Below are 12593 nucleotides of genomic sequence, written 5' to 3'. Positions count from 1 at the left end.
AAAATTAAATAAATTGAGTATTTTATTTCACCGAGCATAAATTATGATGCTTATAGATCTAATTAAACTTTAATCAATGATTATTATATTAATTTTCTTATTTTTGTAATTTATTTTGATTAAATAAAAATTGGGAAGAGACTAGTTTAGTCAAAAACTCTTATTTATCTTCTTTGTTTATTTTTAAAGAGATTTTTTTCATTTCGTACCCTACATTATCTACATTTTACTATTTACTCCCTATTTGCACTACTGTCATAAATATCTATTAAAAAAATTATAAATTTTCCTTGTAGTTTTGCAACTCACTGAATTATTTAAGAAAACTCACTAAATTTTTATTGGTATCACTTTGTGTCTGTGTGTTTAGACTAATATAAAACTATTATTATTTTTTTATCTAAACTTAATAGAAAAAACTATCCAAGGAGATTTTCATAGTACAATTAATATTAAAAATATCATAATTGTCCTTCTATTTTTATTAAATTTATTCATCACATTCTATTCTTCAATTTTTAAAAAAATTCAATTATCTTAAAATTATGGGTAAAAGATTTATATTTACTCAAATAATATGATTACTAATAGTAATTTATGACGTTAAGTTTAGATAGAAAAGTTAACAATTTTATATTTATCTAAATCATAGTGAGCAAAATGATATAAATAAAAGTTCACATATAATAAAATATTAGGTATAACCACAGGGGCCGATTTGAAATTTAACCAAAAGAAAACACCATGAATCACTCCTACTTTTTTTAATACTATTTTTTGAATCAAACAAAGGTCAAAAATATAAAATAGCGAAAATTCAGGGCCTAAACCGCAATAAACATATTATATAAGAATAACTCCACCAAAATGGTTAGTGGCCCAATTGCAATGCTGAGTCCAAATAAAGTGAAGTGGAGGCTACTATGGGCTTATCCCATTTAACAACTATTGAGGACTTAAATGAATAAACCACCATAGTTTTAGCCCATATCTAATTTTAGCCCATTAACTCCTCAAGCAACTCATACACTCATAGTTGGCACGGTAGAATTTTTTTGCTTTCAAATTTGCTCATAAATTCGTTGCATAGAAAGAACAACTAAGATAATTCCATCTAAATCCATTGTTTTAAAAAAAAAATTTAAGAGAAAATATGCCGAGCAATTCATTGGTAAACCTAATACACACAAAAATAAAAGGATACGACAACTGCTTTTTAAAACAATTCTCACACTTAGCTTATAATAGACGACACTATATTAAAAATAAAGTGTCTAGGTCTGAAGGCACGACAAAGAAACGAAATGAAGAACGGGATCAGACAGATTTCAAAAGCAAAGCGTCTCGAGTTAGCCTACCAATTTCATCAATCTAACGGTCTAAGTTAAGAAGATTAAAAATGACCCACAAAGTAGCAACTAAAAGTATAGCCCTAGAGCAGGGGCAAAAACAGGGCTATAAATATATTAAGACTTCCAAATAAGCTCACATGCCATGCAGGTGCTCATGCGAAAGAAGCTTGTCTTGGAAGCATCATCCACATGCATCACGCATCATGCATCATGCATCATGCTCGTGCATGCTTGTTGCTTTTAGAAAACACCATGTGCATCCCTATCTCTATCCTTTATCCATTTAATTATACTACCAGCAAGCAGAAGAGCATAATCATATCATGGTCAGAGGTGTGGAGGATCCTAGGAAGTTACTACTTCATGTAACTCACTTACTGCAAAGGCAATCAAATCCAACTTTTTTAATCCAAAATCCCAAACTCCCCACGCTAGATCCGAATCTCAGAGACAGACAGACAAGTGGATGTGGGTTGTTTAGTTTGTTCGGCCTCCAGCTCACCATCGCCAAACCCATCCTTCTCTCTTAATGAGGTTACGAATTAGATTTCATTGTGGGCCACCACCACCAATCTAACCATCAACAAACAAAAACCCACAAGTCTCTTCTTTGTCCTTTTTCAATAAAGAGAGAGAGAGAGAGAGAGAGTAACGAGGGACCCAAGCGCACTATCACCGTAGACTCCATGATGTTGATGGGGACTTTAAATTTTTTTTTTCTTCTTCTAATGTTCTCTGCTTTTGGCTGCCTTTTGATTTACTTCCTGTTGGAAGTGATTGGGAAAGTGAGGGGAGAGAGAGAGAGAGAAGGGAGACAAAAATGATTCACGGGGCCTCCCCCACGTTCTTTTATTTAATATTTGTAATAGAAATGCTCTCTCTTTTATGGACCAGTTACGAATGCTTTGCGTGACAGAAAAGGGCACTGCTCCCTAAGTCAAGTCAGAAGTTGTCCGTGTGGCTCTCGCTTTCCACCCTTTTTATCTTTTTTTCTCAGTTCCGAACCCCTTCACGTGCTTCTCTGATGTGCTCGTTGTTAAGTGTTCTCTTTATTCCTCTCTTTTTTTTTCTTTTTTTTTTTTAGTTTTCCGAAACATGGACAGGTAGTACGTCGTTTAGTGGTAAAAGGTGGTAGTCTCTTTCTGAACCTCTAATGGATGACTTTGTTTCTTTTGCATCTCTCATGGATAAATAGCAACAGCGTAAGGATGACTTTTTTTTTTTCTTATCTTATCTTTTCTTTTCTTTTTCTTTCACACACACACAAGCTTATTTAGCCTTCTATGTATAGAGTACCGTTTGTCTTGCTAGAGAGTAAAAATCAAACGCCAATCACCAGAGTAAGGGTCGCATGATTCATCATTTGAATTTTCTTAAAAACAAAATTTTAAACAAGAATAAATTGCAGCAGAGAAATCAAAACCAGACTCATATTTAGGAAGCATCACAGTGAGAGTTGTACAGACACTGGAGAACATATTGAGTCGCATTTGATAGCCAAGAAAGACTCGATTGGATCAGATTACTTGAATGCCATGGCTGAAACAGTTTGGTATCTATTTGCAGATCATTGAGTCAGACAACAAAGACTGGAAATATATTTATAACTTGAAATCCGACCCATGACAGCATTTAGTAACCAGAGCTTTTGAGACACTATTTACGACCGCTTTGACGTAAAGATACAAGGGGGATATGTTCTGTATAGGAGGAGTACTTAAGAAAAGAGAGCTCTGTGCCATTGGAGGTGCACATATAGCAATACTCAAGCATCCAACTGATATAGCACTCCGTGATATCAATTGTGAAGCAGCAAGGCAGACAGACGTATGTTAAGCTGCCGGAACCACCCAGCAGGAGAAAAGTTATGCAAACAAAAGACTTTGACAAAGCAAGAAAATTTAATCAATTCTGAAGCAGCCTGGCCGATGCATGTCAAGCTGCAGGAACCACCCAGCAAAGGAAAAATATAAGGCCTTTGACAAACCAAGTAATCTAATTACAGTGGCTTCAATATAGGAGATGATTGGAAGAAAAGAAAAGAAAAAGTCTATTACCATCCATCCATCCCTCCAAGGCAACACCCTCCTTGAGTAAACCACCAAACATGCTTGACATCTCGGAAGTGCTAGCCGAATAACTGCTGAAGTCATGGAAAAATTGTTTCAAACAGAGCATGATATCTCAACATTTACATCAAATACAGAAAGTTTGGTGTTCTCTGTATGAATCATTCCCAACGACAACACTAGGAAGCATGCAGGTTTGTGTGTGTTGGGCTTGGTGAGAACGCAGGACCAGAAAAATTCCACATATTTTTGTGCCCTGCAAATTAATGTATGACTTATCCATATGTACCAAAATTAGAGAAACTAGATACCCAACATCTTAACAGGAGCTTGGCCATACCCTGAAGGGGCCGATCAAATTCCACCGAGTCTTCTTACTGCCAAGACAGCTGCTTGTATCTTTCTGCGTCCCAACCCCCTTCGGGTTCCTTTCTCTTCATTCCTGCACCTGGCAGTTGGTACAGCCTTGCCTGTTCCTCAGCAAATGCCTGAGAGGTAGCAACTAAAACTTGTCTTGATGTCGGAGGTAATCTTTCATCCTTTCCATCTATATCACCGCTTCCAGGACCTGCATTGAGATCAAGACCTTGTCTTGCCCACTTCCGACTATTTTCAGATCCACCGCTACTACTACCTTCCGGAAGGCTTATTACATACGGCCTTGGATAATGAGATGATACTGCACTTGCTGGCCCAACAAGCTGAGAAGGATTGGCGGAGAAGCCCGAAGCCCCTGCAGATGAACTGACATAGGTTGTTGATCCTCCTGAGAAAGATGTAGAGGCAAGTGGAAAACTGGAGCCAAAAGGGAAGCCAGCATATGGAAATGCCGCAGCGGGGGAGAAGGCCATGGCTGGAGATGATGAAAGAACTGGGCCCCTATAGTAATCGCTTCCAAATGAGCCACCACCAGTTACTGACCCCATAAACCTCTGACCCCCAGGAGCAGCAACAATCGGATAAGGCTGCTCACCTCTATCGGGCAAAAATGATGGTATGGCAACAGCTTGATAAGAGTTGCTTGGAGGGAACCATGATGACATGTTTGCTATTTCAGCATTGGTCATTCTGAGGCCTGCAACTGGAGGAAAGAAAGGAACACCACTGGTGCTCTTCACAACTTGGCTCCTTGGTGCAGGTTCTGCACAAACTTCATCAAGACCTGGTCCATTATTTAGATCAAAATTTCTTAAACTGTTGGCCTCAGCATTAGGAAATCCTCCAGATGGTGGTCTTACTGGCAACAACGGCACTTCCAGTCTACGAGCCAACGATTGCCCACTTTCTGTTTCTTCATCAACTTTATTTAAGTCAAGATCAAGTCCACCAGTAGTTACAGGAGCATCCCTGTTTCTAATATTCCCCAAGTCAGAGTCAGTTGTCTGAGCAGAGACATGAAAGGTCATGTCTTCAAGAATTCTTTCATCAGCTACATTCAGATCGATATCCAGTGGCAGACGGCCCTGCTTCCTGGCAGCATCACATGCTGAGACATCAGATGTACCGAGCGGCATCTCCAGGGCCTTCCGTGGCTCTGCAGGACGAAATGCACTGGTGGCAGCAGAACCTTTCCATCCAAGTTCACCCTTGCTCTTCAGTAATTTTTCAGGTGGAACAAAGGGTCCTTTTGCTGGAGCAGCTACTGTGATTGGAGCAGCCATGCCAGTTGACAAAGGAGACACAAAGGGAGGCATACTGGACAAATGAATCGCAGATGAACATGCTACTAAAGCTGCAGCAACTGGCTCAGATTGGTGCACATCATCACCAGGAATGCCTTCGTTTAGATCAAAATCAAGCTTAGTTGCACCATCTATCTCAGATTTAACAATCACCGGAGGCATTCCAGCTGATGCTGCAAGTCCCTCCCTTCCAATTGCAGTGTCACCAGATAACTTAAAACAAGTGGGCTTCCCAGACTGATCACTCTCCTGAACCAGAATATCTTGTGTTGGTTCACAATTTGCTGATTCAGTGGAGCAATCCTTTGTCTCTCCACTTTCATCAACCCTATCAACAACACCACGTGAAACTACAGCTGATCCAACTCGTTCCGCAATGATTGATGGTGAAGGGCCAGCCTGCTCCTTCCCTTCATTAGCATTTGACTCTAGTTTGTTTAATCCCAAGTTTTCGGACTTTTTCAACTTGGACTCCAGTGCATTATCAGGAGATTCAGGACTCCAAGTTTTATCAGTGCTGGGTGATGCAACAGGATTGTCAATACATCTATCAACAGCCTCTGCATGATCAGATCCTACATGATGCTGCTGCTGATCTTTCATGGTAGTAGCACTCTGGACTTCTTTGTCAGCAGGATAAGATAAAGATTCCTCAACCATCACCTTCTGGATTTTACTAGAAGCAACATTGTGAGGTACATCAACCAAGGAGTTGCAAACAACATTAGAAGTGGCCATACTGCCTTCTCCATTTTTCTCATGAAAAGCATATGTGCACTTATCTTCATTGGCAGATGGATTCACTACTTCCTGGTGATGAATCTCACACTCCATGTCACCCGGACCAGAAAAGAGAGAACATCCATTGGCACGTTCTTCAAGATTCCCCGCCGACCTCATACAGGAATCAGTTTTTCTAGGAGCACCTGAACTAGAAAGAGGAGGCTGTTCAGTACTCTGAGCTAATCTGTTGTCCTGCAAACACAAGTCAATTTTGTCTTCATATGAAGTATTGGTGCTTGTCTTTTGTCCCTCATCTCTAATAGACACATATTCATCATTCCTCTCATGCTTCTCAAAGTTGGCCTCTGCATTTTCATCAGATGGGGCATGACTGTGAGCTAAACCATCCTCACATGACAATTTTGACTTACCCTCACTGTCACCAACACAATCTTCTTTCACTGCGGGTGAAGTTCTGGGTGAACCAGATGGTGAAATCAATTCAGGTTTAGATATTTCACCAGTAGCCACACTAGCAAGTAGATTCATCCCAATATCATCTCCAACAGGCAAAGTAGCACTAGTTTCAGCAAATTTGACACAACTTTCAATCAATGCATTTATAGAGCTGAAAGAATTTCTTGCCATGGGTTCAGTTAAGGGAAGACCCTTATCATTCGCAGATGATGAACATGCAGTTCGCAGAGGATATGTAGCCTTTCCAGCTTCATCAGCACTCCTGCTATGTTCATCATCAAGAATAGTAGATGGAGATCCATCGCCTTCATCAGAAACAACTAATCCTTTAACATCATTGCTCTGCCATGATTCTGCATTTGCATCGGCAGGAACATGAGATCGAGAAGCATCACTCCTTAGTTTCATTCTGCGATCATTATGCTCATGTTTATCCACTAGTGCTGGAGATGATGCTCTACTGCCCTTAATAGATGGGTCCTCACAAGAACCTCCACTAGCACTTTGTGCAGGGCTACGACCAGGATTAGTAAGCCTCACAATCAACCGGTGGCTGTTCCCATGGTCAGCACTGGGCATATCAACTGGTTTCTCACATGTCAGTCCAGATTGAGATGGTTTATCCACTGCCACAGTCCTGTTAAGTGAATCAGACTTGGACAGACTAGTTTCCTTATGAGTTCCAGAAATACTAGTTCCAAGAAGCCCATTGCTGGACTTCCGATGACCTGAAGAACCGCCAGAAGTTTTACTAGCATTCACAGACCGAGCAGTTGAACTTCTTGCATCCTCCTTCCATGAAGAACCAATAGTTTTTGCATGATCACTAGAACAAGACTGGCTGTTCTGTGATTGGCTGGAACTGCTACTTTTCTCTTCCTTCACTGTCATCAGTGGCAAATCAGAATTACCATACCCGTCACCCGTTTTGCAGAGTGAATCCTTTGAGCCAATTGCTACAGGTGCCAACAAAGATGATTGGATTTTTAAAGATCCTGATGCTCCAGGAATTGACTTTCCACTAGCATCTGCATGTCCAGGCTTAACAGAGAGAGTTTTTGAGGCATGACTTTGGGTTGTCGGGCTTTTCATAGTAACTTCACTTGATCCAGTACGTTTATTTCCTGCCTGAGAAACTTCTGAGAGACCCACCTTTCCTGGCCATGCAACAGCTTGGCTTGACCCAACCGATTTTGCATCATTGGTCTTCATTTCAGCATTGACGCGCTTCTTCCATGTGTCAACCAGGCCTCTGGCTTTCTTCTGAATTTCAGAGTTTTTATGACTTCGCAAATTGTTCACAGATTTCCCAATATTGCAAGTCTTCAAAGCATTAAGATTCACAGGCAACTTATCGAGCGCACGAAGCAGAGCCAGAAGAAGTTCCTCGACAGCTTTATCACTTTCCTTTGGGCTGCTACCATCACCACTCTTTCCTTTGTGTACCTCTTGGAGCCAATCATCCAACACCCCGACACCCTTTAGTTGCACAAACCTGCCAAGACAATCATATTTGTCTGTGGCAGCAATTATATCAGCCAGCATTACTCGACCGGACAAATCAATTTTTCTCTCTGTTCTATCAATTTGCATGAGGTTAACTAGCTTCTCAACTGCTTCAACGTTTGGAAGCCCACCTTTTTCAGTTATCTTTGCAATTTCAGCCTTCATATTATCAAATTTAAAGCAAACAGAATCACCATCCTCTGATCTAGCAAGACGGTCACGATCACATTTACCAGGCTCTGTGCCTAGATCAACCCTGTCCCTCTTCTTTCCCTTAGTCTGTGAAGTAAAGGAGGAAACACTGTTTTGAACACTTTCTGAACCAGATTTCAATTGTTGCATAGAAGATTGAACATTTAGTTCTTTTGGTGATCGCCCTCCTGACTGCACAGCTGCATGCATTTCTAGTCGTGTTCTGTCTATAAGCTGATCTACTTCGTCCTGACGCTCCTGAGATAAAATAGAAGAATAAGCAGCAATTTACATTACAAAAGAGAAATAAGGACAGGTACAGAACTCACATTAATATAATCCTGATCAGTTAGCCACCATAAACACTTATTTTCAATATCATATACTCTCCTACAAACAAACGAGGAGGTTCCTGCTCGAAGCTCAGTGCCTTTATGTAAAAAAGCAACCTTGCAAGGATGAAACAATGACCCGGCAGATATCACGTCCCTATGGAATGAGTAGAACACCTCATTTGGTGCAGCATCAAGTTGTATCCCTTTGGCTAGTTTTATGTCAGCAGGCCGATAAAGCCAATTTACACATAATTTAATATAATCTTCTTCATATGTTTTAATCCAACGTATTAATCCAATGAAAGGTGGAGCATTCCCAGCCCTAAAAAGAGCACAATCACCTACTTGAATCTTGCGGCCGTCCTACAAATACAAAGACACATCAGGCATTGATTGCCATAGAAACATAACAACAGGAATGACGGCACTATAGGTAAATTAATGCATCCAAACCAAGAAAGATGCATCCTTTAATATACTTTGCCATAAGAAGAAAAAAAAGACATTCAAGAGTCACGCGCAGTTAATAAGCCAAGCAGAATCTATATTTCTATAACAAACTAGGCATACAAACTGACAATCTTGTGGAACTTATAGACATAGGCACTTAGCAAACTAAAACATCTATCCTTTCAGATACTTTGCCATAGGAAAGAAAAAAAGATATTCAAGAGCAGCATGCTTGTTATTATGCAGTTAATAATAACCAAGGAGAATCTATATTTCTACAACAAATTAGGCATATGACTTGACAATCTTGTGGAACTTGTAGACATAGGCACATAGCCAATCAAAACACATATCCTGCGGCGAATGGATTCATGGGTTAGAATCATCAAGTTCCCAAAATTTTGATATATACAACACAAGGCATATGATCTCATATTTCATAGCACATATGTCACCAGGTGATACTTTGTAAACTATTCTATCATTCACTTGTCCAAATTCAAATAAGATCACAGGAAAGTCTAAGAAACACATGAGTATCATCAACACTTCATCATTACGTGCTGAATCAAAAATGGATATGGTCTATGAGCATTACATCAACCTAAATAAAAAAACCTATCAGATTGAGCAGCGAAGAGAATATATTCATATATGCATCATAAAATATCAATCAAATTATCACAATGTCTCCAAATTTCAGAAAACTTCATTCTTCTCCAAGTAGTTGAAGAGATTAGCCTACTAAATCACAGATACAAAGGCAACGGAGATTGTTCTTATAAACATTTTTTCACCAAGCCGGAAACAGGAATCAGCATGCATAAAGACCAATAAGGAATGAAACAATGACAGAAATTACTATCTTTTAAATTGATCAAACATCCAAAAATAGATGATTATGAAAGGAAAGAGAAAAAAAAAAAACTAAATCGACTTAATTGAAAATCACCATATGACCTATTTACAACTCTCTAATGCCAGAAAAATAAAAACGTCATGCAAACCTCTCCAAATGGAAAAGCACATAAGCGACTCAAAAAAAAAAAAAGAGCGCTATAAAAAATAAGGACACCAACATCGATAGAAAACAAAATATTCTATAGCAAAATATAGCAGGAAAAGATCGTTAAATTGGCAAAATAGAAAATACGAACCAATTACTCCAAGATCAAAATCCACCAGACGAACAACAAAAGAAAAAAACCGGAAAAAACAAAAACAGCAGACACATATTCCTGACTTTCAAAATTAAGCCCCCAAATCTTGAACGAGAAGTCCAGGAATCCGACAGACAAAAAATCCAAGTAACAGATAACTTTATACAAGCATCAGATCATGAAAGCCCCCAAACAAAGGAGCTACCTTTACGAACGAACCCGACGAGGACAGACGGGAATCGAACACCGACGAGCTAACTAAACGCGCGGGCTCTGGAGAAGTTATTGCTGCTGCTGCTGCTGTACCAGTCGCAGGGATCGGCCGCATGTGCCACCGCCGTTTCCTCTCGTCACCTTCGTGCCCATGCATAGCCTTGCATCTTCGCCGCTTGTATTAGCTCCAATCCCTGCTCCGCGAACCATCAATCCCCAGCTCTCAATTCCTTCTCCGGCAAACCCTAGAATCGCACCGCACAACCAAACCCTAGATCCATCCTACCTACCTCCATCCTTCGATCAACGGCTTCGCCCGATAAACACGCCGTGAAACCCTAATTAACGACCTCGATGAGCTCCTCAGGATGGCTGGAATCGCTGTGGATCGAACCGTAGCGCTTCGATTCAAGGGATAAGCATCGGGATAGGAGAAGAAAGGGGGAGAGGAAGCGAGAAACTAGGAGGGGAGAGAAGAGGAGAGCAGCGAAATCGGGGGATTTCGAGAGAAATTGTATCGCGATTTAGGCGATCTAAAGAGAGAGAGAGAGAGAGAGAGAGAGAGAGACGGCAAAGGGAATGGAGAACTTGGTAGGACAAAGACGGGCAGCACGGGCAGTGGGTAAGAGGTGGTCGCATAGAGACGAGAGTATGGGTACTTCGTGGATGGGTGGATGGACGCACGCGCGCGGCACGCACGAGTAGGGTCAGAACTCAGAAAGGGGTGGGGGATGAAAGCAAATGTGCGCCGACGACGGGTGGTGGTGCGCGCGTGATGGGCAATAACTGCTTCGGTAGGAACTGTATGTATTGCCGTGGGGGGTAGGGCGGTCAAATTAATCTAGAGCCACCATCGGCTTGACTCGAGCTTAATAATTCCATTGTTTTTAGGCCGTCCAAATTTAATTCTAGTTTGGGATCCTTGATTAGATGACTTAGGCTCAAAATTAATTTGAATAGAGTTCGATTATGCCCCTACTTAGGCTTCTTAGGAAAGAGTGTAGGCATAGGATAAATTATAGACTAATTAATGAGGTGAGATATACTTCGCCTTATGTACTTTATATGTAGTAATGTTAATTACTTCGCATTAGGGTTACAATTAGGGAGTAATTTAGTATATTATGTTTCTTGACATTTTAATTTTTTTTAAGAAAGTATAAGGCTTAATTTATAAATTACGGAAATAGAGAGGGTGTGAGTAGGAATAAAATAGAGTTAATTACGTGAACACACCCCCTAAACTATATTCGATTTTCACGGAGACCCTATGAACTTTTTTAGATTATAATATTACTCATAAACTTTAAGGTAGAGTGAAACGGATAACGACGGTAACGAAAAACGCGTAATGACAAACTATACTCCTAATAAATTAATAAGCTCATCGATTTAGCCAACAAAATAAAATTAAATTATAAAATTACTTAAATACTATTAACTAACTTATAGTTTTTTTTAACCTCACTATCCTCCTTCAGCAAACCCAACCGCCCACCTCCCACTCTCTCTCTCTTTCTCAGATCAAGTCGTCATGACTCCGACGAGTGCGCCAAGGACGCCACGACTCTGGCTGACGATGAGCTCAAGCAGCTTTAGGGCAAGGTCGACGCCGAAAGAGGGCCGCGACGACAGCGAGGTTCATCGGAAGGATTGCGATGTTGGATCTACACAAGTTGTGTAAAGCCACTTGCTCTGTAGCAGAGTCGATGCAGTGGCGCGAACGTAGAAGGAGGCGCTGTGAATAGAGCGCCATTACTATGGCACCTAATCGCTGCTCCATCGCACGTCATGTCTCCTACTCATGCGTCGCCATTGTCGTGGGTGGTAGCATCGTCGAGGAGGGAGAGTAAATCACCGCTACCGTTGTCCTTGTCGTCCTTCGACCTGCCACTGTTGTTGAAATGGATCACCGCCAATGAATAGAGCACACCGCCCCACGGCACCCCAATCGCTGCTCTACCGCGTTGCTGCTTCCTCGCTATCGTCGTCGTCATTGTGGGTTGTAGCATCATTGAAAAGGAGGGAGGGAGAGAACGAGGAGGGGGTCGCGCTGCCGTGAATAGAGCATCGCTCCGTGACACCCGATTGCTACTCCACTAGGCCATCGCCTCCTGCTCATGCATCGTCGTCGTCATGGACGGTAGTGTCGTCGGGAAAGAGAGAGAGAGGGAGGGAAGGAAAGAGTGAGATAATTGGGAGGGATGATGAAGATGAGGGAGGGAGGGTTTGTTTGTCCATTATTATTAGAACAAAATAAAAATAAGTTCTTTCCCACTAATGATATCTTGATCATTTTGCAGCTATTGTATTATGATATAACTGCCACGTAAGTTGATTCGTCTAATTTCCTTGACGGTAAACTAATACAAAGGTGACATTAAATTTTTTTTAAAGTTTAGGAGGATATTATAACCTAAAAAATTTAGGAGTT

At 40.8% G+C, this 12593-nt stretch overlaps 1 protein-coding gene across 2 annotated transcripts; it reads right to left on the bottom strand.

Annotated features, from left to right (window-relative positions):
* Positions 1-3234: 3234 nt before the first annotated feature.
* LOC140799811 (uncharacterized) lies at positions 3235-10690 on the bottom strand. Of its 2 annotated transcripts, XR_012111078.1 has the most exons (5): positions 10152-10690; positions 8331-8699; positions 3762-8259; positions 3410-3677; positions 3235-3292 (listed from the first exon to the last, which is right to left on the bottom strand). XR_012111078.1 is itself a non-coding variant. In XM_073154282.1 (4 exons), exons 1-3 carry the CDS (start codon positions 10314-10316, stop codon positions 3796-3798), a joined length of 4998 nt encoding a protein of 1665 aa, XP_073010383.1. In that variant the 5' UTR covers positions 10317-10690; the 3' UTR covers positions 3235-3677; positions 3762-3795. The 2 variants fall into 2 exon arrangements, 1 of the variants encoding a protein (XP_073010383.1); XM_073154282.1 differs by having other exon boundaries at positions 3235-3677.
* Positions 10691-12593: the final 1903 nt, after the last annotated feature.

Source organism: Typha latifolia, chromosome 13 (genome assembly GCF_019914945.1).
Source record: "Typha latifolia isolate L0001 chromosome 13, TyphaL0001v2, whole genome shotgun sequence".
Taxonomy (NCBI): domain Eukaryota; kingdom Viridiplantae; phylum Streptophyta; class Magnoliopsida; order Poales; family Typhaceae; genus Typha; species Typha latifolia.
This window is presented reverse-complemented; position numbering and strand designations above follow the sequence as displayed.